The 26,034-nt window shown below is 37.3% G+C and overlaps 1 protein-coding gene across 3 annotated transcripts in view; it reads right to left on the bottom strand.

Moving 5' to 3' along the window:
* Positions 1 to 26,034, bottom strand: part of slc66a2.1.S (solute carrier family 66 member 2, gene 1 S homeolog) — a 73,849-nt gene that overhangs the window by 38,289 nt on the left and 9,526 nt on the right. For 2 of the 3 annotated variants that reach the window (XM_018223574.2, XM_018223575.2), the window contains exon 4: positions 17,632 to 17,685. The exons of the other annotated variant lie outside the window; for it this stretch is intronic. In XM_018223574.2, the coding sequence (XP_018079063.1) occupies positions 17,632 to 17,685 (54 nt within the window). The remainder of the gene's footprint in view (positions 1 to 17,631; positions 17,686 to 26,034) is intronic. 3 annotated transcript variants of the gene reach the window in all.

Below are 26,034 nucleotides of genomic sequence, written 5' to 3'. Positions count from 1 at the left end.
GATCTAAGGGCTATTTAAACATACAGATATAGAGGAAAAGCATACACTAAAGCTGTGCATATTATACATATAAGGAGCAATAAGCAACAGGTAAAGAGAGCTGAAAGGATAAACACTGGGGAAATGAGGGGAGGTGTCATTAGTTATAGGGACCTATCCTTCCCCTGCTATCATACCAGAGTGATACACAGTATGTCTTTTTTATAGCGTAATGCAAATAAAACAAACTTGTTCTTTAATAAAATGGGCTTAATAGGAAAAAAATTATAAGAAATAAAATAGCAGAAAAATAATGATCCCATTCCATGTTAGCAACAAATCTTTCCTACAATGCCCGATTTTGCATGCTAATATGATGCTTTACTCCAGTCATTTCTGCATTTTCATTTGCAGGCTCTTTTTTTTTTTTAAAACTGAAAGTTTTATTAAGCAGTTTCATATATGTAACATCACATATGTGGGTATATATAGTATGAAAATAGGAGGAATGGGAAGGGGGGAAAAGAAAAAGAAGGGTGAAGGGAAGGGGGGTAAAGTAAAAAGTCTGTAGATATACAGTAGGAGAAAAACACAAGCAGTTTGGCATTTGCAGGCTCTTTTAACACATTTACTAGGAGGAAGTGAAGGATTTGAACTTCAGTGATATTCCTGGGCCTTATGCAAGAGACACTGGTTTGATCCCTATTGCAACCTCTTGTGACCCTGGACAAGTCACTCAATCTCCTGGTGTGCCTAGGACAGCTACTTTGATTGCTGCAAAAACTTTCTAAAGTGCTTGAAGTCCCTTGGGAGAAAATATCTAAATAAATAATTTCATTTACTAAACAACCTATGCACACACTTTTGAAGAAAAGGCCCTTTTGGCAGTTTGAAGATTGAAATAACCTAAATGCAGCACCTGGGGAATAAAATGTGACAGAATAAGCTAGCAAGCTCCAGCCTCTGGTAATGCAGATATATTATGATTCACTCCATCAGAAGAAGCTTCAATTGCAGAACACACACTGGTTGTTATTTATCAACACTGGCAAAATGCACACCTAGGACGTAACCCTTGATAACCAATCAATTTCTGCTTACATTGTTCCACCTACAGCTGGCAGAAAAATATCTAATTTCTTTTCATTGCTGGGAGTTATTGCCCAAGTGCACATTTGAGATGGTCCCTTTAAAGGGATACTGTCATGGGAAAACATTTTTTTTTTTCAAAACGTATCAGTTAATAGTGCTGCTCCAGTAGACTTCTGCACCGAAATCTGTTTCTCAAAAGAGGAAACAGATTTTTTTTTTTCCATTCAATTTTGAAATCTGACATGGGGCTAGACATTTTGTTAGTTTCCCAGCTGCCCCCAGTCATGTGAGTGGTCTTCTGGTAAACTTCAGTCACTCTTTACTGATGTACAGCAAGTTGGAGACATGTCACCCCCTCCCTTTCCCCCCAGCAGCCTAACAATAGAACCCTAACACAAAATAACAACTGCCTGGTAGATCTAAGAACAGCACTCAAAAATAATCCAGGTCCCACTGCAACACATTCAGTTACATTGAGTAGGAGAAACAACAGCCGGCTAGAAAGCAGTTCCATCCTAAAGTGCTGGCTCTTTCTGAAAGCACATGAGAAGGCAAAATGACCTGAGATGGCTGCCTATACACCAATATTACAACAAAAAATACACTTGCTGGTTCAGGAGAAACAACAGCCGGCTAGAAAGCAGTTCCATCCTAAAGTGCTGGCTCTTTCTGAAAGCACATGAGAAGGCAAAATGACCTGAGATGGCTGCCTATACACCAATATTACAACAAAAAATACACTTGCTGGTTCAGGAATTAAATTTTATATGGTAGAGTGAATTATTTGCAGTGTAAACAGTGTAATTTAGAAATAACACCACCATAAAAATCGTGACAGAATCCCTTCAACAATTGGAATATGTTTTTCACCATTCAGTTTCAAAAGCTGATTGCAGGCCTGGTCTAGGACGGCAGAATTTCAGGGGCGGCATGCCACCTAGCAGCATTTGAATTGAATTTGAGCACTAGAGACACCAGTCTCAGAGCTGCTCCGGACATGACTGTGCGCAGATGTTTGCATGCGCGTATCCATACACAAACAGGAAGGGGAGGTGGAGCAGGACGGCGACAAGGATCAGATGCACGGAGGTAGACTCAGACCAGGACAGCGAGGGGGATGAGAATCGGGAAGGGTGACGACTCGGATCCAGCCTAGGGGTGCCCAGTTTATAAATACGGCCCTGGGTCTTTGTGATGTTTTTTGTCCGAGAATCCAATAAATTTGAGTTATCGATGCGGCAACTCTAAAAATTCGTACGAATTAGAGCGTCAAATTGAAAACGATTCTGTTGCGACTATTTCTCACAGAAAGTCAAGTTTTAGCAAATAGGCGTGAGTGTGTATCTATCCTTAGCTCACCCTGAAGTTTAGAATAGTAACACCAAGGTTATACAACGCTGATTGCATAGAAAATTTGGAGCTGATTAGTATTGATTAGTATTGATCTATAGGACTTCTCTAATCTTTGTAATTTATCAGCAAATAGTGATGTAAGCATGTTACCTATAAAAGCTGTTAACAGACAAGGACTCATTCAAGCTGCTTATGACACATTTCAGTTGCTGTTCTGTGTTACTGAAAGATTCCACAAGACTATATTTGATTAATAATTAAAGCATCTTTTATGCTGAGAACCTTGTTCCAGGGTCTTGTTCTGTAATAAGGTTCTAGTTAGGTTAAAAATCATCAACAGCTCAGAGTTCCTCAAAATGTACTTATTAAGTTGTAAATCTGATTCTAAAAGTGTTGTTTTAATATTTCAGAGACAGTATGTGATTCCTCTGGCTTCTGAATGGCAAAATCTTCCAGTTATCACAGATTCTAAGAGGGATATAATGTAAAGCAAAACTACAACAGATGACCACCTTAAAATAAACTTTTAGAATGTTGTGAACTGTGATATTCTAACAAGATTTTCAATCAGTCTTCATTTTCTGTTCTTTTCTTTTCTAAACAGTAGTGCAAAGTAAGCCATAAAAATGAAGCATCTTATTACTTGCTGTAAGGAAAACACCATGAAATTGACCCAGTGTCCATGAGAGGAGAAACACAATATGAACACCAAACAGAATTAAAATGCAGTGAATACATAGAAGGGCTTAAAGGAAAAGTAACATCAAAAAATGAAAGCGTTTTAAAGTAATACAAATATAATGCAGTGTTGCCCTGCACTGATAAAAATTGTGTGTTTGCTTCAGAAACACTAATGTTTATATAAATAAGCTGCTGTGTAGCAATGGGGGCAGCCATTCGAAGGAGAAAAGGCTCATGTTACACAGCAGATAAGCTCTGTAGAACATCATGGTGTTATCTGTTATCCAGTATTTAACCTGTGCCATATAGCCTTTTTTCAATCATAGACATTATTTACACACGCAAGTTAAGGGGTATCAGGGGGCGTAGTCAGCATTGGGGCCCTGTCCTTATCATTTAAAGGATAGGACTGATTTGCATCTCTTTGACGCTGCTCTTTGCATTGAGTGCTGGATTTTTGGTCCAATACTCAGAGCAGAGACCAACAACTCCAGAGGCACAAGTACTCTTTAAGTGAACACATATATTCATTGAAATGCATTTTTTCCATGAATCATAAAAAATTTGTAATTTTCATATTTTTCTAAAAAGCTTTAAAAATGCAAGATTTTTGACCTTTCATGTCAAACTTCACCAAGTAAAAGTTGTTGAGGTGCTGCAGAAGTTAATGGGAGGAGTGCTGAACCTACTGGACCATTTTTAAACCATTCAAAATATGAGTTTTTCACCACGAATTGTCTGAAAAACTTTTAATATTTAGATCATTTCATGGTATTCACACATTTTTCTGATCGCACATCAATTTTTAGTTCGTACTTCTAATAAATTAGAATTTTTAATAAATTCAATAACAATTATGGCTTTCTGGTTTGTGAGTTTAGTCTTAGTTTCAAAAACCTCTAAAACCACTTAAAGAAAATTATACCCCCAAAATGAATACTTAAGCAACAGATAAATCAAATTAAGTGGCATATTAAAGAATCTTACCAAACTGAAATATATATTTAAGTAAATATTGCCATTTTACACCTTTTGCCTTGAACGACCATTTTGTGATGGTCTGTGTGCTGCCTCAGAGATCATCTGGCCAGAAATACTCCAGCTCTAACTGTAACAGGAAGAAGTGTGAAAGCACAAGACAGAACTCTGTTGTTAATTGGCTCATGTGACCTAACTTGTATGATTTCTTTGTGTGCACCATGAATCCCAGGGGGGCGGCCCTTATTTCTTTAAATAGCAATTTTCTATTTAGGATTACCCAATGGCACATACTACTAAAAAAGTATATTATTATGAAAATGATTGATTTACATAAAGCAGGGTTTTACATAAGAGCTGTTTTATGCAATATATTTTTATAAAGACCTACATTGTTTGGGGGGGTATAGTTTTCCTTTCAATCTGACCTTTAATAAATAAGCCTCCACGTGCCCCGGAGGAAGTAAATGACACCTTGCATTTAGCAAATAGGCAATATGCTGGTTAACATATTATGGAATTCATTCAAAAAGATTCTTGTGGGATTTGAAGTGATATGCTCCCTTCCATACTATTATATGAATATACACTGTTTATTGCCTAATGGTGGAAGTAACAGATAGGTGGAAGCAGTAGCAGTGAAAGTGCAAGAGTTGCAGTTCAGTTCTGGTCCCAATAATGAGAGGCTAGAAGATATGAATTTAAATGCTATGATTATGAAACAGACTCGCCTTTGTCAAATCGAAATACATTGTCGACTCTTCTTATTTAACAATATTATGTAATTTCCAGACTTGCATAGCATTACTAAATAAATAATAATCATCCAATTAAGTATCTTTCTAGCTTTCATGAAATAGCAATGACTCCAGAAATGAATCCATTGCGACATTGATTTATATAGATATGCTTTGAAACCTGAACAGCTTTCCCAATTATTCAGTAAAATTGTACTATTATATTTTTTGCATTAAAAGCGGCAGGCTCCTCAACTACGTATTTCACCCAAGCTTACTTTTATTCCTTTTTTTCTGAAAGAAAGAGATATATCTTCCATTGTGGCTCTCACAATAAGGAAAAGTTTATAATAAAGACTGCATTAAGTAAAAGCAGTACTAAAAGCTCTGCTCTACTCTGTAGAATCATGGTTTGCAGCATATAAAAGAAAAGGAAAGTCTCTGTGTTAGCGTGCAGTTATGCCTAACTATTGTCACTCTGTAACATCGATTCTACACGTTAGCTATACAGAACCTCATCCAGCGTGCCAAGAATTCTAAATAAATCATGAATGAGTGAATACAACTCAATAATAAGTCAAAAGCCATCCCAACCAACAATGACATAAGGCAACTTGTATAATTTATATACTGCTCTAGCTGTAACTAAATGAACGGGTGGGACATTAGCAATTTAGATGCAGCTCACATATTTTGCTGTAATATTGACTTTATATACTTGTACTTTGATGGCTGTCACCACAGTGAAGCACAGATAATTTAATCAGAAATCCAGTGGAATAAAAATACTTATGAGAAAACTGTCAAGTTACTTATTTAATTCAGAAAATGTTACTGTAAAAAATAGGGGGGGGTAAGATATTTTCTTAATTCAATGAAAACTTTTTTAAATTGTGGTTTCCAAACTTATTAACCACCCACAGAAACCACTTTCTCCATATTTAAAGAGAACTATACCCTTATAACAAATATGACTAGATATGCCGGGGCCATTGCAAATTATCAAGCACAGAATGAGGCTTGTCTGTCATATACAAGATGATGCTACAGGGATAATTATTACATTCTGATGTTAATTGCATTGGTTTTGGAGCTGCCATGTAATGAGCATCTGAATTAATTACTAATCAGCCATGTACCGTGACATTTATATTCTTACACTATTGGGCTTATTTATCAAAATCTAATTTGTGAGTTTTTTTTCTTCTTTGAATGAACTCACAATTGAAAAAAAACGCAAATGTAAAAATTCAAATGTATAAAACTCGATTGAATACAATTAAAACTTGGATTTGAAAAATGGATTAAATTTTGCCTAGGACAACTCCCATTGACTTCTACATGAACTCCTTTAGATGCTGATTTTTTACATTCGAGTTTTTTTGCTTAGTAAATACCAGAGTTTTTTTAATTTGTGAGGTTTTTGTGCAAAACAATTCAAATGCTGGCAAAAATTCAAATTTGAACTTTGATAAATCACCCCCTATATTGTTGGTAGAGTTGGTGTCTAAGCTCAGGTAATGGCAGCCCAAAACAGTGCTGTTGATAAACAGAAAGAAAGATGGGGAGCTACTGGAATCATATTTAGAGGCACAGATCTAACTGCTAAAGGACTGTGACTGCCTTGGGCTGGTACTTAACCACAAACGCAATGTGTGGCATTTCTACCTTACTTCTTTGTTAAGTTTAGTTCTTAAAATACAGGGTTACCCAATTATCGACAATTCTATTGTAATGTGTATTAATGATAGCAAAATTAGTTTATATATAAAAGGAACAAGTCTACATGTTTTAAACAAACGAGGGCAACCTGGTCTTGTTGCACAGCTCCTGTGATAAGAATGACTTAAAGGAGAAGGAAACCCTGTAGAAAAAAAACCTGTACCCCCACCCCACGTAGACCTCCCTCCCTCCTCCCCCCAGGCTAAATGCCCCCCCCGGGGGACTTGAATTGTGCATGCGCCGACATACCGATCTGCCAGTCAGCTTACCAAGGACCCGGAAGATGGATGCCGTGAAGTCTGCTGCCAGAATCTGCGACAAGGGGTTAGTATAAAGTATGGGACATTTTCCCGGGGGAACAGTTGGCCTGGGGGAGGAGGGAGGTCTACGTGGGGTGGGGGTACAGGGTTTTTTCTACAGGGTGTCCTTCTCCTTTAAAGGGATACTGTCATGGGAAAAAAAATGTTTCAAAATGAATCAGTTAATAGTGCTACTCCAGCAGAATTCTGCACAGAAATCCATTTCTCATAAGAGCAAACAGATTTTTTTATATTCAATTTTGAAATCTGACATGGGGCTAGACATTTTGTCCCAGCTACCCCTGGTCATGTGACTTGTGCCTGCACTTTAGGAAAGAAATGCTTTTTGGCAGGCTGCTGTTTTTCCTTCTCAATGTAACTGAATGTGTCTCAGTGGGACATGGGTTTTTACTATTGAGTGCTGTTCTTAGATCTACCAGGCAGCTGTTATCTTGTGTTAGGGAGCTGCTATCTCGTTACCTTCCCATTGTTCTTTTGTTCGGTTGCTGGGGGGAAAAGGGAGGGGGGTGATATCACTTCAACTTGCAGTACAGCAGTAAAGAGTGATTGAAGTTTATCAGAGCACAAGTCACAGGACTTGGGGCAGCTGGGAAATTGACAATATGTCTAGCCCCATTTCATATTTCAAAATTGAATATAAAAAAATCTGATGCGTTTTGAAAAAAACATGTTTTCCGATGATAGGATCCCTTTAAAGTAATTTTAAATTATTGGGGGATGCCAAGTGTGGCAAACCTATATCACTTACCTGATATCCCGGGCCAATGCTGCCATTAGTAGAAAAGTGCACCAGCCCAGGGTATTTCTGTAGAAGGTAATCTGAGCAATCTTCTTTCCTCTTCTGCCTTCCTTTCTCTGGGCATGGGCAGCTAAAGGCGCAGTAGTGTGATAAACTGACTTTCGCATCTACGTCTAGCTTTCACTCTACTGTATACAACTGCCTGGACCAGAATGAAAAGGAGACAGAAGAAACAGTAGAAAATTGCAATGAGGATCTTCTATAGAAAGACCCAAGTCTGGTGCTGTTTTTAGCCAATAGGCGTACCTTCCCTGCAATTAAAATCAATGGGGAGGTACCCAACATTGTGATATCCCCCTTTTAATATCCCTTAAAAGGATTTGCATGTATTAACCTTTTTATGAGGGGTTGTAAACCAAAAACAGAATTCTAAGCAATTTTCTAATATATAGTCAAACAGGCTAGAAAATGACAGGTCTTTTTTATTAATTAAAACAATAGGGAAAAGGTATGTTCACTGAACAATATGGTATATTGCTGCATTAAGGGTCAGAGATGAGATCCACTGAAAAGGAACTGATGAAAAGACCCTCTGAAGTAGAAATTAGAATTGGAAATGGGCTGTGGATGATTGTGAAGTATAGCATGCTGTAATTGGACAGGAAGAAAAGCTTAAAAATTCCTACAATTGGCTAGGACATAAAAGGAAATCATGATGTTGACAGAAAGTTGAGGTCAACTGGCTAAATGAACAAGAGAACCCAGTGGAAAACCCTCAGTTCAGCCCTGAGAGAAAATTAGTAGAGAAAGTTTATATAATGACACCTGTACTGGGAGGTTCAAGAAAGAAAAAAAAAAACAGGTATACATAAACTATAAATCACACATTCTGATAACTGTAGCTTCTCCATTGCATTCTATGGAGAAATTGCTTATCCAACCACTTTCTGTTTACTCTTGCTTGAAATCGCAGTAAAGCCATCTTCCCACACGCTTGTCTGCAACTAAAAGAGCATGAGGTACCATAATTGCAGACAGCTAGACAGGCCAACCTTTTCTAACAGGAAAAAATACAGATTTGTAATGGGAACAAGATTTTTTTGTACGTTTTTAAATGTTTAGTTTTATTTCATGAAGAACTCTTAAAAATACTTAAAAACAAAAAGTTATAATATCCCTTTGAGAAACACTAATTTAAGGTGTAGAAACTGTTGACAAGTGGATACAGCAGAAAGAAGGCTTAATGTGAAACAGCATTCCAATTAACTGTAATGGAAACAGTATGCCATCAGAACATTATATAAATGCACACACTGGGTAAGTGCATGGATAAAACAACCACACAAAATCCCGCTAGCACAATGTACCAAATTATACATAAATACATATAAAATGTACCTTTAAATATCTTCAGATCTCCTTTTAGACAGTGATATTCAATTTAGTATGACATACAGCAAAATCTAGCATTTAAGTAAGCTATTGTGTAATTTTATCCGTATTTTCTCTACAGCATGGATCGAGCACAGTACAGAGTTGCATGGGCACATTAAATGTGCAGTAGTAATAACTGTAATTATAATGTGCTCACATGGAAACACAAGATACCACAAGTTGTATCATGGATTGCTTGTTCTACTTCACAGTTTTTTTTTTTTAAAAAAAAAAAACATTTTCTGAGATAGATGAAACGTGGCATTTTGATCACCACTACTCATCTTCAACCACTGGGTGCTTGGCACCCACAGAAAGTGCTCAAATACACATGCTGGCATGTTTCAAGTGCCAATAGTGACTGTTGAGAGACCTGGTATATTTAAAATTCATGTAAAAGGGAAGTGACCCAAGTGGTGAGTGTGCCCGAGTGCTTTAAGTATAGAATAACAACTACTAACACAGAGCTAGATGGGAACACCTAGAGGCAAAAAAAACAACTCATAACCAATAATGTACATGCCACTTCTTAAACATAACAGTGTGGCTTCCGTTGACTTCTATGGCACCTCAACAACTTTTACTTCGTAAAGTTTGGTATTAAATGTTTTCATTGTTTTTTCCACTTAATAAATTTTTTTTTTTTTTAGTTAGTTTTTAAGAAATATAAAATTACCTCAAATTTTTTCAGATTTGTGGAAAAAAATATGCAATTTGCTTGTTAATAAATGGGCCAAGTAAAATAAATGTTGGGCTTTTCAACAGACTTGTTCTGCCAGCTTCCGTTGATGTCTATGGCACCTCAACAACTTTTACTTGATGAAGTTTTGGTATTAAATATTTTCATGTTTTTTCCACTTTGAGATTCGTGAACTTGCTTATTAGTAAATGGGCCCCTAAATGTTGGGCTCGTCAGACTTGTGATGCCTTCACATGCTCATAGTGGGCATTTTTAAAATCATTGTGCACCCTGATATCATATCTATGTAGACTGCTCTGACCACTTAATTTAGCCTACAATATACAGTATTCAGGCATAAAAGACAGTTTCCTTGATAATAGCTCCTTCAGAATGCACAGATACAGTATTTCATGTTCCTAATCCTCTTACTAATAAATCCAACATACATTAAGTCCCCATATTCCAAGGATTAAGTGGCCATTGACCTAAGTAATAAAGAAGATTATTCCACATGAAAATGGTTTATTGAGAGTATGGTCTCATGTGTGAAACACTTCCTGCTGTGTTGTTAATACAATCTCCAATACTATTTGCAAGGTAACAATCAAAGTTTAATAAAGCTTTGGTAACTAAGCTGCTGGGGGATATTATACAGAGAACAATACAGGCAGCACTGGGTTAATTCAGGCAAATAACCGTGTGTGAGACTCAGCAATTTAACTAAAATCCTAGACTCTTGTCTAAGAGACAGAATTTTCTTGCAGCCAAAAGCCATATTCCTCACTTACTACACTTTTTAACTAGTGCTAGATGGTTCTTACTGGACTGGCGTGGAATCAATCGTCTTTTATACCAGCATCATTTTCAGATAGAAATGTATTGCTTTTGGGAGGGGAGGACTGAGGACTATTCAGTTGATATGGTTTTTGCGGTCTGATCTGACAGTAGAGAAATGCACTCGCAGGGTTAATACTTTTACATTCCCAGGAATGTCAACACAGTTATAAATAGAATGTATTATATTCTGCTGCTAGCCATTAATGCCAAAATTACAAAAGTAGATATTCTGGCCATACATGAGAAGCAATAACAGAAGACAATGTATGGCTGCCAGAGCTATCCTTACCATCCATCTGTGTCATCAAGTAAGTGTCCTTGACAGGGGAACAAAATGTTCCTATAAATTAGGAAGTCCAACTACTAGAAATCCTTTCCAAGTTATTTCACATTCAAAGACTGAAATCTTATATTTGCGCTAGTCAATGCCTGTCTTCAGCTCAAGAATGGAGAGCTCCATCCTGTGGTTGTCAGATCTACTAGCAGAGTATAACTGATGGGCTTAATCATAGCTTAATGCTTTTAAGGCCGATGTCGCTAGTATGTAAGCTATAAAAGGGTATTTCGTTATACGTAAAAATGCAAACAGTTCATGAAAAATTATTTTTATAAGCAGCAAAATAAGTAGGACTAAGAATTCAGTAAATTAAGCGTATTTGCCCTATAGCCCACTGCTAAGCTGTCCATCAGTGGCTGGTGAGCAAACTAAAATCTGAACGACGATTCTAAGGAGAAGCAATGTGTATCACATGGCTACTGTACATAAAAAAAGCATGCAAAAGCTCTATACAGAAAAGTATTTTTTATACAGCTTAGTGTTCTGTTTATATAACCAGTACCACATTCACAGTAAATGCTTTCATTTAAAAATAATGTATTTGCATAATTGCAGTTAATGAAAAATCATCAAGCCTACACAGTTAAAAATACAGGATATGAACTGCTGGTAAATTGGCATGGACATTCAGATGTACTAGAGGCTTACGGTCGTTTAAACCCCCCATGACACATCATTAAGGAAATGTGGCAAGATTTAAATATTCAAAATAAATGCACCTCCTCTACTGCTGGACTGCATTTCTTTCTATTTTATTAAACAACTGCATCAACATGGCCATATGGATGCCATTTCACTGGAGAAAATTTTTGAATTCTGTTCCTTTCCTGCAAAAATAGTGCCAACAGAGCAAAATCCCTATGAAATAAGTGCTATACATGTGCATGTGCCTTGGCAGTTCTAAAGTAATAATGTACTCCAATCATTCCACAAGTTGTTGTACTAACACACAAGTATGGAAATAACACTGCAGTAGATAGCCTTTGTCTTTGCCACTCAGGAGTTTCTTCCCCCTCTAGTTTTTCCTCTTAAAAACTCAACCAGAAAAATGTGAGACTTAATAAATGTTTAAAAATAACAATCAGTAGGAAGCAGACTTAGTTTGAGGTCATTCTAATGTGCAAATCGATTTGACTTTGTAGTGTTTATGTCATTTTAATTATATTAGTTGTTGTTCCGCAGTAGTGATCTGACCCTAACCCTCAAAATTTTGCCATTGTAGGACCCGTGACCCCCCCCCTCCCAACCCTTGATGACTACAGACTCAAGTGCAGAGTGCAGTATTGGTGGACAAAAGGCAGCTGTTTTCTTAATGCCTGCTGGTTTCTGTGGTCCAAAATGGAACAAAAACTCTAACGAAGGAATTGTGTAAATTAAGTGCAAAAAAGAATGTCATGTTGCACTGGCTGCTTGTATATATATATATATATATATATATATATATATATATATATATATATATATATATATATATATATATATATATATATATATATATATATATGGCTGCTTGTATAAAAGTCGATGTCAACACTCCCTTCAAACAAAAAATACGTTTTCCTGTGATCAAAACAAGGCTAAGGTATACTGGTACTGGTAAAATGCAGTTTTAATGCAGTTTAAATGCAGTCTTCACAACCAGCGGTACATTTTTTTTCTATTCTTTTAACAAGTTGGAACACACAAAATTAGAACAGGCAGCTGCCAAGGTAGAAATATAGTCAACCATTAAGAGTTGTGCAGGTACTGCCCTCTTATGGACTGATTAAATCCATGCAGTTTTACTGCAAACAGTGAGAAAATCTACCACTGGGAATTGATGCCCAAACAACAAGACTATTGGACTATGGGGTGCATCTTTGGCACTTGATTTTCAGCCCTTATTAAAGGACTACTTATTTATATTTAGCTACTTTTACATTTCAAATCCTGTATGTAGCCAAGACGTATAGATAACTGCACCCGAGACACATAAATAAATATAAGCATGAAGAGTCGAAACAGACTGGAACATAGGCAGTACTTTTCTCTGCAATCACCCTTTATTGGTGTTAAATCACGACTTTTTCAAGTGATACAAAAAAGCCAATTGAATACACAATAAATACCGTGCAGGCTTAAGCCTCCACCCAACTACACCATGTGACTCACATTCGTTGCTGGTACATTTAACCAGGATGTTTATGGAGTTGTATTTATAACACTATGGACTGCCTTGCAAGAAAAGGTGCTGGATACATGGACTTAAGGGTTAAATTTACCAGCAACTAATGTGCGTCACATGGTGTAGTTGGGTGGAACAAAGGGAAGATCAACTAGAAGTGCGGATCTAATATTTAATAAAGAATATATCTCAAAAAAACTGTATATTAAAATAACATACTGCAAAAATTAATATTTCTATTAAGTAATGTTAGTGCACCTGTAAATTAACTTTAAAGGTGTCATTTATTACTTCTGGGGGGGCCCAGAGGAAAAGAGTGCATCCCTCAGTGCTCATTTAGGAAGGCACTTGCACCCCCTGTATACTGCACTCTGCACTGGATAAAAAAAAATCCTGCACTCAGTAAGGAAAGCAGCATTACAATGGACAGTTAGCCCTTAGGAAAGGCGAAAAGGACAGTCGCTTGATGCAGGCTGCACATACTGACACTCCAACCTTGTGCCCTAGAATGGTGCACACGGTAGAGTGGGTAAGGGGCAGAGGCTAGACTAGATTTCTGCAGTCTGCAGTTTTCTGTGCTCTGTTTTGCAAAGCAGGGGTCCTTAACTATTTGCTCAATGCCCCACACAGAAGTTCATGTGAGCTTCAGATGAAGGTGTTGGACTCTGGCTCTAAGGAGGCAGACTATGTATTACTAGAAAGCATATTTTTACAACTTTTTATAAACTTTCTTATTCCCTGCACTTTTTCAGTAGATATACAGTGTTTATTTCCTGTAGCTGGAGCAGCTTTTTATTGTAAGTGTGCACTAGCTAGGCAGCCATAGCAAGGCTGAGAGAATGTGTCACCAACACAATTAAGAATAATTAACATAAAGAGACTGTCATTTGCTGTCAATTTTTCTTGCAAATTTGCCATTTTTTTGTTATTCCTAAATAGTTCTCTTGAGATGATGATATTCATTTTACCCCAAATGAATACAGAGAGGTTTAGTCTCCTACATTACAAGATGACATGCAATTTACTAACACTCAGGATTTTAGGATCAATTGCAAACTCACTGAACAATTATATCCTATGTGCCCCCCCCAATTAAAGTTGCTGACTAACTCAGAGTTAGAGAGCTGCAAAGCAGGAAGTAGTTTTCTGGCTATTATGTTAGACTATTATGTTAGACATCCAGTCACTCCAGCCTTTATACGTTACATTTTTGGCTAAAAAAAAATAATTATCATACTATCTATTTATGCAGTTTTTATTTTTACACTGAACTGTTCTTTTAATGCCTTCAGTGACGATTTTAGGCACAAAGAAACCAGGTTTACACAGATCAGGCAACATTCTCTCTGGAGTTTAACCTTGCGGCATTCATTGTATCAGAATGCTAGGAAGAAATTTTAGTAAGCAGTACAGTTTTAGCCCTGATGTTCCTGAACATCTTTTTCCCGATTGCCCCTCTACCTGTTGGAGGAACTGTGGAGAGCAGGGTACCTTACTCCACATATTTTGGGACTGCCCACTTATTCAACCTCTTTGAAAATCAGTACATACCCTGTAAACCATCTATTGGGATACATTGTCCCCATGGAGATTCCAACTATTCTCCTAGGAAAACCTATTCCAAACTCTAATTAACCAGGTACTGACGGCAACCCGTATAGCAATTGCATTGCAATGGAAATCTTCGACCGTGCCACCATGGTCTGACATTCAAAAGAGAGTGAATAGCAACAGACTTTTTGAATCTAGAATATCCTTTTTAAAAAATAGAACTGACAGCTATCTCAAGATATGGTCTATATGGGAACTAAAAGGTTACGCAACCCCATGCCCAACCATGAACGTAAGGGACTATATCTTCTAGGTTATTTTTTAAAAAGACTGTGCTTGGTATTTCTCTTAGTCTGGAAACCCTCATCATTGACTGCTTGTAATGTTATTATATTATGACATGATTCCCATATTATATATTATACACTGTATCAATATTGAATGTCTTTATTATCATTTTATTATGATCTGAATCCCATAATGTATACTGCATCTCAAGGCAACCAACTGCCTAATTTCTTATGTTAATTATCTTATGTTATTTTTCTTTCATATCTTTAATAAAAATATAAGTTACAAAAAAAAGAATAGAACAGTCCAGCAATATTAAGGTTTAATCAATAATGAAAAAAACATGTATTAGACCAGTGCTGTCCAACTTCTGTGGTACCGAGGGCCAAAATTTTACTGGCCTATGTGGTGGAGGGTCGATAATGGAAGTCAGTGTTGGCCACTCCCCCTTTTAGGCCACTCCCCCTTTTAAACCAAACCCACTGTAAACCACACCCATGTTACCACAAGAACTTTTAAGATCATATTCACATTAACGGTGGTAACACACTAAAAAAAACAAATGGTTGGTGCTCACTGCAGGGAAATCCCTCATCACTCATATGTGAAAAATTTAAGTCATAATAAAAACGTTCACTTAAATCCATATGCCTCATCCTCCCCTGTGGATAATACAACAACCCCCCCAACACCTGATTAAACACCTTAGGGGCCCATAACAACAATTTCCAAATGCAACCAAACCCCAAGAACAATCCCCTAACAGGCTTACATCCCACAGGTAGCGTAGGGCAAGCAGAGAATGGCACACACAAGCAGCCCTGGGCAAGCAGAGAATGGCACACACAAGCAGCACTGGGCAAGCAGAGAATGGCACACACAAGCAGCACCGGGCAAGCAGAGAATGGCACACACAAGCAGCACCGGGCAAGCAGAGAATGGCACACACAAGCAGCACTGGGCAAGCAGAGAATGGCATACACAAGCAGCACTGGGCAAGCAGAGAATGGCACACACAAGCAGCACTGGGCAAGCAGAGAATGGCACACACAAGCAGCATTGAGTAAGCAGAGAATGGCACACACAGAGAGGGAAGGCAGAACAGAGCAGTAGACAGGGAAAGCTTTCATTCTAATATCTACTACATACAGCGACACAGTGCTGGTGCCCCATTAGCATTTTGCATAAGGTGTGAACAGGTGAACAATGTGGGCGGTTTCGGTCTGGGTCTCAGGTGTGAACAGTACAGGGCTTTAGGATGTGAACAATAGAGGTGTCACAAGTGTGAACAATACAGGGAGATCACAGGTGTGAACAATACAGGGGATTACAGTTTGAATTTGAGGTTTAAACAATGCAGAGGCCAGTTAATCTCTGTAGTTATACCTTTTAAAGATTACATATGGTAAAAAGACACAGCATGTGGGGGGCCACAGAAGGGGGGTTGGCCCGCGGGCCGCCAGTTGCACAGCCCTGTATAAGACCATCCTAGAATAATGTTTACAACAAAGTTCAGTTTGAGAAAAAATATAAAGATATGGTTTCCTAATATAATAACATATTAAAGGACATGTAAAGCCTGCATTTTACCTCCATGTATATAAGTAGGGCATATCTTCCCCTCTCAAGTCACATCATTTGAAGAAAATAGGATCAGACAGCTAGAGATCTATGGGAACAAGTAATGCTATCTCTTTATTGGCTGTTAGACTGGAGGGTATGTTTAATAATCTGAGCTGAGAACGGAGCATGCTCATTAGTCAACAGCCAAAGTAAATTCCTGAGGGAGGGGGCCAAGTGGCTTAGAGGAGGAGAAGGAATTCTCAGTTATTAAGGGGATGCTGCAGCCTCATGGTTAACCTTTTAAAGGAAAACTATACCCCCAAAATGAACACTTAAGCTACAGATAGTTTACATCATATTAAGTGGCATATTAAAGAATCTTACCAAACTGGTATATTTATTTAATATTGTCCTGTTACATCTCTTGCCTTGAGCCACCATTTTGTGATGGTCTGTGTGCTGCCTCAGAGATCACCTGACCAGAAATACTGCAGCTCTAACCGTAACAGGAAGAAGTGTTGAAGCAAAAAGACAGAACTCTGTCTGTTAATTGGCTTGTGTGCCTAACAAGTATGGCTTGTTGGTATGTTTGTGTGCACAGTGAATCATACGATCCCAGGGGGCAGCCCTTATTTTTTTAAAATGGCAATCTTCTATTTATGATTACCCAATAGCACATACTACTAGAAAAGTATATTATTATGCAAATGGTTTATTTTCATGAAGCAGGGTTTTACATAAGAGCTGTTTTATGCAATATCTTTTTATAGAGACCTACATTGTTTGGAGGGTATAGTTTTCCTTTAACAACCAGAGTGCCAGTTATCTAAAGATTTCAAAGAGGCTGTTCACTGATTACATTTTTGTGGAGGGGGTTTACATGTCCATTAATCCAAAATAATAATAACACCACAGATTGTTGATTCTAGAATGATCAAATAAAAATTGCCACATTAAATACTGCATTTAGTGTTGAATTTGATTTATCCCACATGCAAACAAATCAATTCAAATCTCAATGATGTTTGAGGTTTGTGGGGAAAAAGAAAGAAATAACACTCTAATAATGATGTACAAAACCACATAAATGAAAAGCACACAGATGCTTAGGGCACACTGGATGACAAGATGGACACAGGCCTCATGCAAGGTGAGTCGGAAGGGTACATACCCAGAAAGCATCTCTTGGGATGAGTTTTGAGTTCTTCATCCTTACTATCTGAGGCTACAAAAATATTAACAAGAAAAGAAGAAGAAAACAGAAGGTTCATATAAAGCATATGGATATTAGAGATACTATTTCCTAAATACTGTGTGCACAACTTTATTCAAGCCACACTCAAATGATTGTTGACCGCCCAGTGTGATGAAGTAGAAAGTCCCTCAGAGCATTACATTTACGTAGATGCTTACATCCATTATGTGGTACACATTAAAGAAACACCTCTGTCTTGAAGAAGCTAATTATTAGAGGTAATTAGCATGATTTGATAAGAGGGTAGCTCTGCCAATGTGACAGTACTGGCTTGTCTGAAATTAAGCAGATAAATGAAGGCAAGGTCATTTATTTGCTTTGTTTAGAAAAGATGCACAAAAATAAAGAATCTCACGCATAACATGATAAATAAAAAATACTGTACTTTACTGGTCAAGCTGAAATACTATACAACTTACTGCTGCTTATCTAGAGAATTCTCTTTTTGAATATCTGTTTTTCCAACAGTATCTTTTATTTACACAATCATATTTTACTGGTGCTCAAGCAGTGGCAGATAGCTTAGCTAGCCAAGGAAAGAAGGAATGTTGCAGCTGCAATTATGTAAGTTCCCGGTCATTGGTCTTTCACCATTTCAACTAATTCATTATCCTCAATATGACAGAACAGTGAAAACATTGACAATTTCAATAAGGATCGGGAGAGAGCAAAGAAAAGAAATTTACTGGCTATTATATACCTTACCCAAAACTACTTAGCCTATTTATTATGTGGCTGAAAAATTATTTCTACCCAGCACAGTTGAAAAAACTACCCCCCAGCAGTTGTTGCAATGGAGTGCCATATTGGTAAAAGTGGGAGTGAAAACATTTCATAAAAACGGAATTAAGCAGAAATATTGTTTTGTTGGTTCAGAGATTAAATATGTTGCATGTATTCTCATGATTGGGGAGTTAATGGTCATGCATGTATACCCTTTCATTCACAAGAGAATATTGGAATTTGATCTAAGTTGGCACTAGGTTTATAAGTAAGGATCTTTTGACTGAATTTCCCACTCAAGTTTACGGACTAAAAAAACAAAAAGTAAAACCAAGGTTACTTTGGTGTTAATATAATTCAAATCATTCTAATCAGTATTTCGAAAACCTGTTTCATCTGTCAGTCTATAGATTTGCAATAAACTGATTCCACCCACAAAAATTGCATCATTATGCTCAAGGTATATATAACTGGGATCAATCAAAATACATCTACATAAATGTGCATCCCAAAATAATAACTCTTTTTGCACTGGAATATTCTGTAGCAGTTCCTTTGTGTCACTGACATACTGTATCTGACAGACTGTGTCATTTAAGAAATATGCCCTTAAAATTGTCCTTACTAGTTTTCAGACATTTCTTGTTTTTCTTAGAAAGATAACGGTTTAGGAGAGCTAAGGCATTGTTGGATGCAACACTGATCAAGGACTGCAAAATACAGTGTTTGGTGCAAGCAAGGGGCCCTTTATACGTTGTACACCCAGGATCTCAAGAAGCAGTGGTACACAACCGTCAACAGTAGAGTTATTAGCTGTACTCTAGGAAGCCCCATTGCCTATAATTCAACAGCTAGATATGTGTCCTAAGTAGCTTCATGGTTAACATTCCACTATTCTCCAAGTTTGGATTTCTAAAAGTACCTTTCCAAGGAATATAGCACAGCATAAAATAACAATAAATAACAATAACAATAAGTTTTTATCTAGAATATAGTCATCAAGTAAACTGCAGTAAAAAAAGTACAGTGGCACATTGTCCACAGACAGTGTTCAACTGAGAAAAACTTAATAAACAAAAGATTAAAGTCCTCCATCATTCTGTTCTTTACAAACATACAAGTAAAGGCATGGCACTCACCTCTAAAGAGATTGGGTATAGTGACAGCTTTCCACATATGACATAGAATTTTATTCAGACAGTAGGAATAGAGTAAAATGTTCCAGAATGATTTCAGCACCAAAAGGGCCGTAAAGATTTTATTTTTTGAGTTTTCATAATGAACACAAACAACAATACAAATTATACAACCTTAGAAAGGAAAGAGAAGGAAAAACAAAAGAAAGAGAAAGTCTCTCAAGGGCCATAGGAGGTGAGGTCAACTGAGATACACCTTTATATGTTTGGGTATATATACACACCATTTTATTATCTTTGCACTGCTACCCAGGTACCCCACACTGCATCAAACTTTTTTGGGCAGCCTCTGGCTACATAAGTAAGTTTCTGTTTAGGTATAGAATCATTAAAGTAGACCTGTCACCTACACATAAAAAGCTGCATAATGAAAGTCCTTTGCAAATTAAATATGAAACCCCAAAAAGTTTTTTCATTAAAACATCCATACCTGTTATAAAGGTGTTTAAATATCTAAACTGTCAATCAAATATTACCTGCCCTGCCTCTATGCCTGTGGCATAGAGGAGGGGCAGTCAATTACTTTCACTTACCATTCAGCACTACCTAGATGTCACTGCTCTCCCCACATTCCCCCTTCCCTCCTCAGGCTCTATAATTGTGTAGGGCACTGCACATGGACATTAGGTCCCCTAATCTGGTGCATACACAAGATTTTGGGATGATACACAATTTCCCTTAATAACCGTGTCCACAAAATGGCTGCTGCCTTCTTGCTGTGATTGTATAAATCCAAGACAGAAGTAAACAAAATTTAAATAATAAATACAGTGTAAGTAAAGTTTATTTTGCTCAACTAACATGATAGAAAAGAATTTGAAATTATTTCTTAGGGTGACAGGTCCCCTTTAATTATTTTTTTCAAAAAATTGAGCCAGGGGGCTGTCATAGATTTCCAGTGAAGTAATATTGACTTTTTGGCATAATATAGCAATTGTAAATAGTCTCGAGTATGCGTCCATGTTAGAATCTTTCAGGATGCCCAAAAGGCAAATCAAGGGGGAGTATGTATCAGGCAGGTTAAGTTTTGCTGCTATGTACTTTATTAACTTATTTCCAGAACTTCTGTATTTCTGTGCACTCCCAGAACATGTGAAAGAATGACCCTACTGATGTTTCGCATTTTGGGCAGACATCGGATGCTGTAGGGAACAATTTAGCCAACCTATATGAGGTATAGTATACTCTATTCAGAAATTTGACTTGTATATACCAGTCTTTTGTGGACATGGTCAATTCAGGAACTTGTTTTAGAGCATCTTTCCATATTTCATATTGTGAGTGGGAGGGCTTTCCGAGTCTCTAGTTTTGCCTCAAAGGACCCAACTATAGGATCTAAGTTACGACTGGGATACTTTTGTAAGCAGGCTTGGACTGGCAATCTGTGGGTTCTGGCAAATGCCAGAGGGGCTGCTATAAGGTGCCATAGAAAGTCAGTATTTAATGGGCTGGTGGGGGCTGTTTGGGCTGATTGTGCCTCTATGTACCTGAAGTGCCAGGGCCTATTTTAATTTAAGTCCCGCTGTATTACTATTCCCAGATACTACTACTTGTAGATTACCTACATTTTGAGGTCTGTTCTCTGGGATGGGGACAATGGGAAAGATGACAGACTTATTTTCATTGACTTTAAGACCAGAGAATTCCCCAAATCCGGTTAATATTTGCAGAAGCGTTGCTAATGCACTCTTAGGGTTTGACAAGTATATCAAAATGTCATCTGCATAAAGTAACACTTTTTCGGCGATTGTTCCCAACAATAGCCCTTTAACTTATGGGTTAGCTCTAATCATTATTGCTAATGGCTCAATTGCCAGCACGAATAATCGGGGTAAAAGGGGACAGCCTTGCCGCGTTCCCCTTTCCAGCAGGAAGGTGTTAGAGAATATTCTATTTACAAGGACTCTTGCCTGTCGGTCCGTGTCTCTGAATCGGGGAGGCACATTTTTTTCTTTTTAAATCTTTTCCTTATAAATTAACAGTGAGAAAACATTTGATTGGTCCACATTGGCTAATTTGGGGCTTCCTTTATATGAACCAACCTATGGACAATTTCCATATGATGAAGATTACATGTATATTTGGATATACCAGTATGCAGCATACTAAAGGGGTTATTACTAACACAAACTGTAACATTCAGCAGCGTTGTACAATAACTGTATACACTGTAATTACAGATTACATTCAAAAATACAACAGTCACAAGGGATAAAAGTGTCTTGCCCAAAATAACTTTACGATATAAAAAAACCTCACCCTTACCATTTAGATATTAAGCTCTTGTGAGCAGAACCCTCTGTTCGTATTTTTAAGTAATGTTATGTAAATCATTAAATCCATTATAAATGGAGAAACATTAGTGCATACATGACTTAGATGATGATTACTAACATTTTAAAAATCATCTGCATTCCATTCAAACCTAATTTCCTAACATTCAGGCCTTGAGCATCTAAAGTGATTCTAGTAGTTCCCCAGAAACAGTAAATTTCAACATTTTTATTTTTCTTAAAGCATACATATAGGATACTTTATTAAAAAACACACACAAAAATTCATGTAGGCAATAATGAATAATATATGTGGCTAGTTTTACTTGTGGCTAAAAAAGAATATCTTCAAAAATGCCCCCTTTACTGGAGCTCCCTACTAATCCACTACAGTTGCTATCCGTGTTTCAAATGAGGAGTGGGTGTGTCCTAACAGTTCCTGCTAGAATCACAGTAGGAGGGGGAAAGCCAATCACAGCCCTGCAGTCACAGAAGCAAAGACAGACTTCAGTTCTGTAGCTGCTTATTGGTTCCTATCCTATAGTGCAGTGTGCTGACGGCCGCTGGCTCTGCTGCACAGCCTGGGAAAGGAGGCACCAGGAAGAGGAACGTGTGGGTGGGACTAGTAGAGTTTTTCGTGCAGCACTAGTTTAATCAAGATTTTGCGATATGTAATAGAAAGCAAGGAGGCTTAATTTTTTTTTTTAACTTGACTATGCCTTCACAAAGCAATTTATTAAACACACATTAATTACAATATAATTGAAACCAAGCTGTGGGTGAGAACAAGTAGGACATATATGTATGTACAGCAATGTCAGCTGTAGAGATTTATGGCCACAGTGCAATTCCTGTCACTAGCTGCAAAAGACCTTACAGAGCAACATGGAAGTAAGCACAAATTAACAAGAAATTGCTAGTCTGAATAAGGCACAGCAAAGAAATGCTAGAAGGTAAAAAAGAAAATACAGTATACATAGGTATTTCCAGAAGGTGTCAAAGAATTGTTGTGATACAAATGTGAAATGGCAGGAAATGTATGAATGTGAGTGTGATCAAGTGCATTCAATATGGCTCCTTAGTTGTAAAATGGATGTACTGATATTCGCAGGAGACCAAGGAACAACTGGAGTAGTATTAATAGGAGACCAGGGAACAACTGGAGTTGAGTTATTCAGTCATTAGCAGGAGAACAGGGAATAGTAGGAATTAAGGTAATAGACTCATAAACATATAAATATGTTTATTAAGGAGGAAGCTCATATCTTATTCACATAGTTATAATCAAAATACACAGTAATTATACACAGCAATTATTTTCATTCACATGGTTATTTCCATTTTCATGGCCATTCTCATGGCCATGTCCTGGGCATGTAGCCATTATTATTATTTTATATGTCTATGTGTAATGATCTATTACTTTGTTATTGTACCAATATAAAAAGGAGCTCAGCTGGGGGGGCTTCGGGACTTCATCTACAAGCAGACGTGTTGTGTAGAATAATTGGTCTTGTAAGGACCATTGGCCGATTGATGTGCTCTGGGAGTCGCTGTATTTGATTTGGGCCCGGGGTCCCCCAGCTGATGTTCCTCTCAGAAGTCTGCCAAGGGAAGCTCGGCTAGACGTTGCGTTGTCATCAATCGGTATTGTATTACTTTTCTTACAATATATTATTCTGGTTTAATGATGATCAATGTGTGTGTGTTTTATTTCCACCCCTATATTTGATAAGTCTGCCAAGGGAACTTGTAGCAAGAGAATTGTGAAAGAAACTATCTAAAAAAAGAAGACAACACAGTAAACGTCATATATCTTCATGTCAGTAGAGATACTGAGCTGACAATGTAAAAATAATACATGTACTATATATTGTATCCTTTGTTTTAAGGCTTTGTAAAAATAATAAATGTACTACATATTGTATACTTTGTTTTAAGCCTTTAGAAAATGGTAATCTGGGCCTATGGGGAAAAATGAATTCATAATAAAGGCAATTTTGCCTTTCATCTATTTTTTCCTGCACCAATTAGAAGTGAACCAGACACTATGTACATTCAGTTTATCAGAACTGGATATCTGGGAATTCATGAAACACTCAAGCAATGTTGCTGGACAGAGAGCTGGGTATGGTTACAGTCCCTATCCTCTGCATGATATCTTATTTCAACCGTAGGGCACAGCATATTACAGCAGTTGACTTATTGCTTAATTATGTAGGATTAATATATTTTGCCCACCCACTGTCATTTCTCCCAGTGTGCTATGCCCAAGTTCCTGTGTTTCTCAGCATGTTATTAGGAATGTAAAAGATTATGGTTCAAAAGACAGCTCACTGTGCTGCCAGTGAAGAAATTGTAGAATTAAGGGAAAAGAATAAAGAACACAATGGCAGCAGGAGGCAAAAAGGAACAGAAAAAAGGACAAATGACAAAAAAGTATTGTGTTGGGAGGTTTAGTATAAGATACAAAAGCTGAAAATATGCAAAACACCATGGGGAGGGTGATGAACCAGCATTAATTCTGTATATCTAGGACAGCAAACACATATTTACTCTTACTGACCTTCAGGCTGAGCTTTTATGCATTACTATGCAAGCAATAGAAATATTTCACAAATCCTACTCCTAACTGTACTTGCCACTGTTCCAGGTTCCCTCTGAGGAGGCAGTCACACAATTTTGGAGCTACTGCTCCAACTGGTAACACTCTCTAAAGCAGACTTAGTGTGTTCTGCATTCTAAAGTTCAAAGTCACTGCTGATGCAGCTCTGCTGGACTAGATTTCCCTTCAAGTTTATCATGCATTCAAGTAAACTGAGAAAGCAGAGTGGATGACCATAGAGTTTCATCACAGTAGAAGGATTAAAAAATATAAATTTTTTCTCATTTCAATTTTTTACAGTTTTACTACCTAATTAAAAAGGAGCCGGCTGTTTCAGGAACATATTTTAACCAACTGTCATAGATAAAAAAGTATTTGTAGCACTATCAAAAATGATCAGTGCTTTTGTCCACTGGCATTATTTTACACAAAACTCCAACTGAATTACACTAAAGTTTGATTGGTGATGCAGATAAGACATATTTAGTCAGCAGGATTCTGCAGACCATATTTAGAACTTTTCAGTGTGACAGATGCAGAGAGAAGATATCGCTATAATACAACCTGTCTGTCTCACATTGGTGAATGTTGATATTCATGAGTCCACCATCAGGAGAACATTGAACAACAATGGTGTGCATGGCAGGGTAGCAAGGAGAAAACAACTGCTCTCCCGCAAAAATATTGCTGATCATCTACAGTTTGCTAAAGATCATGTGAACAGACCAGAAGGATACTGGAAGAATGTTTTGTAGACGGATGAAGCCAAAATAGAACTTTTTGGTTTAAATTAAGAGTGTTACAATTGGAGAAAGAAAAACACTGCATTCCAGCATAAAAACCTTATCCCATCTGTGAAACATGGTGGTGGGGTGTTCTGTTTGGGTCTGTTTTGCTGCATCTGGGCCTGGACGGAGTGAACAATGAATTCTGAACTATACCAGAGAATTCTAAAGAAAAATGTCGAGAGATCTGTCCATGAACTGAATCTCGAAAGACAATGGACTATGCATAAGACACTATTCTAAAAACACAAGTCATTCTACCAAAGAATGGTTAAAGAAGAATAAAGTGAATGTTCAGGAATGGCCAAGTTAAAGTCCTGACCTTAATCCAATTGAAATGTTGTGGAAAGACCTAAAGCTAGAGGTTCACGTGGGGAAACCCATCAACATCCAGGAGCTGAAGCTGTTCTGTATGGAGGAATGGGCTAAAATTCCTCAGAGTTAATGTGCAGGACTGATCACGTTACCACAAATGTTTAGTTGCAGTTATTGCTGCACAAGTTCATCTACGTTTAGGACTTGTTTGAAAATCACATGATGTTTTAGGTCACATTCATATAAAAATATAGAAGGGTTCACAAACTGTCACACACCACTGTATGCCTGCTAAGAATCATTTACGTATTAATTAAACCCAATAGGATTGTTTTGCCACCAATATAAATTCAGGCAGCTTAGTTACCATCAAGTACATGTTTTATTGCACTTTTTTATAAGCACAGAGAAAAAGGAAATCA

The sequence above is a fragment of the Xenopus laevis genome, chromosome 6S (genome assembly GCF_017654675.1).
Source record: "Xenopus laevis strain J_2021 chromosome 6S, Xenopus_laevis_v10.1, whole genome shotgun sequence".
In the NCBI taxonomy this organism is placed as follows: domain Eukaryota; kingdom Metazoa; phylum Chordata; class Amphibia; order Anura; family Pipidae; genus Xenopus; species Xenopus laevis.
This window is presented reverse-complemented; position numbering and strand designations above follow the sequence as displayed.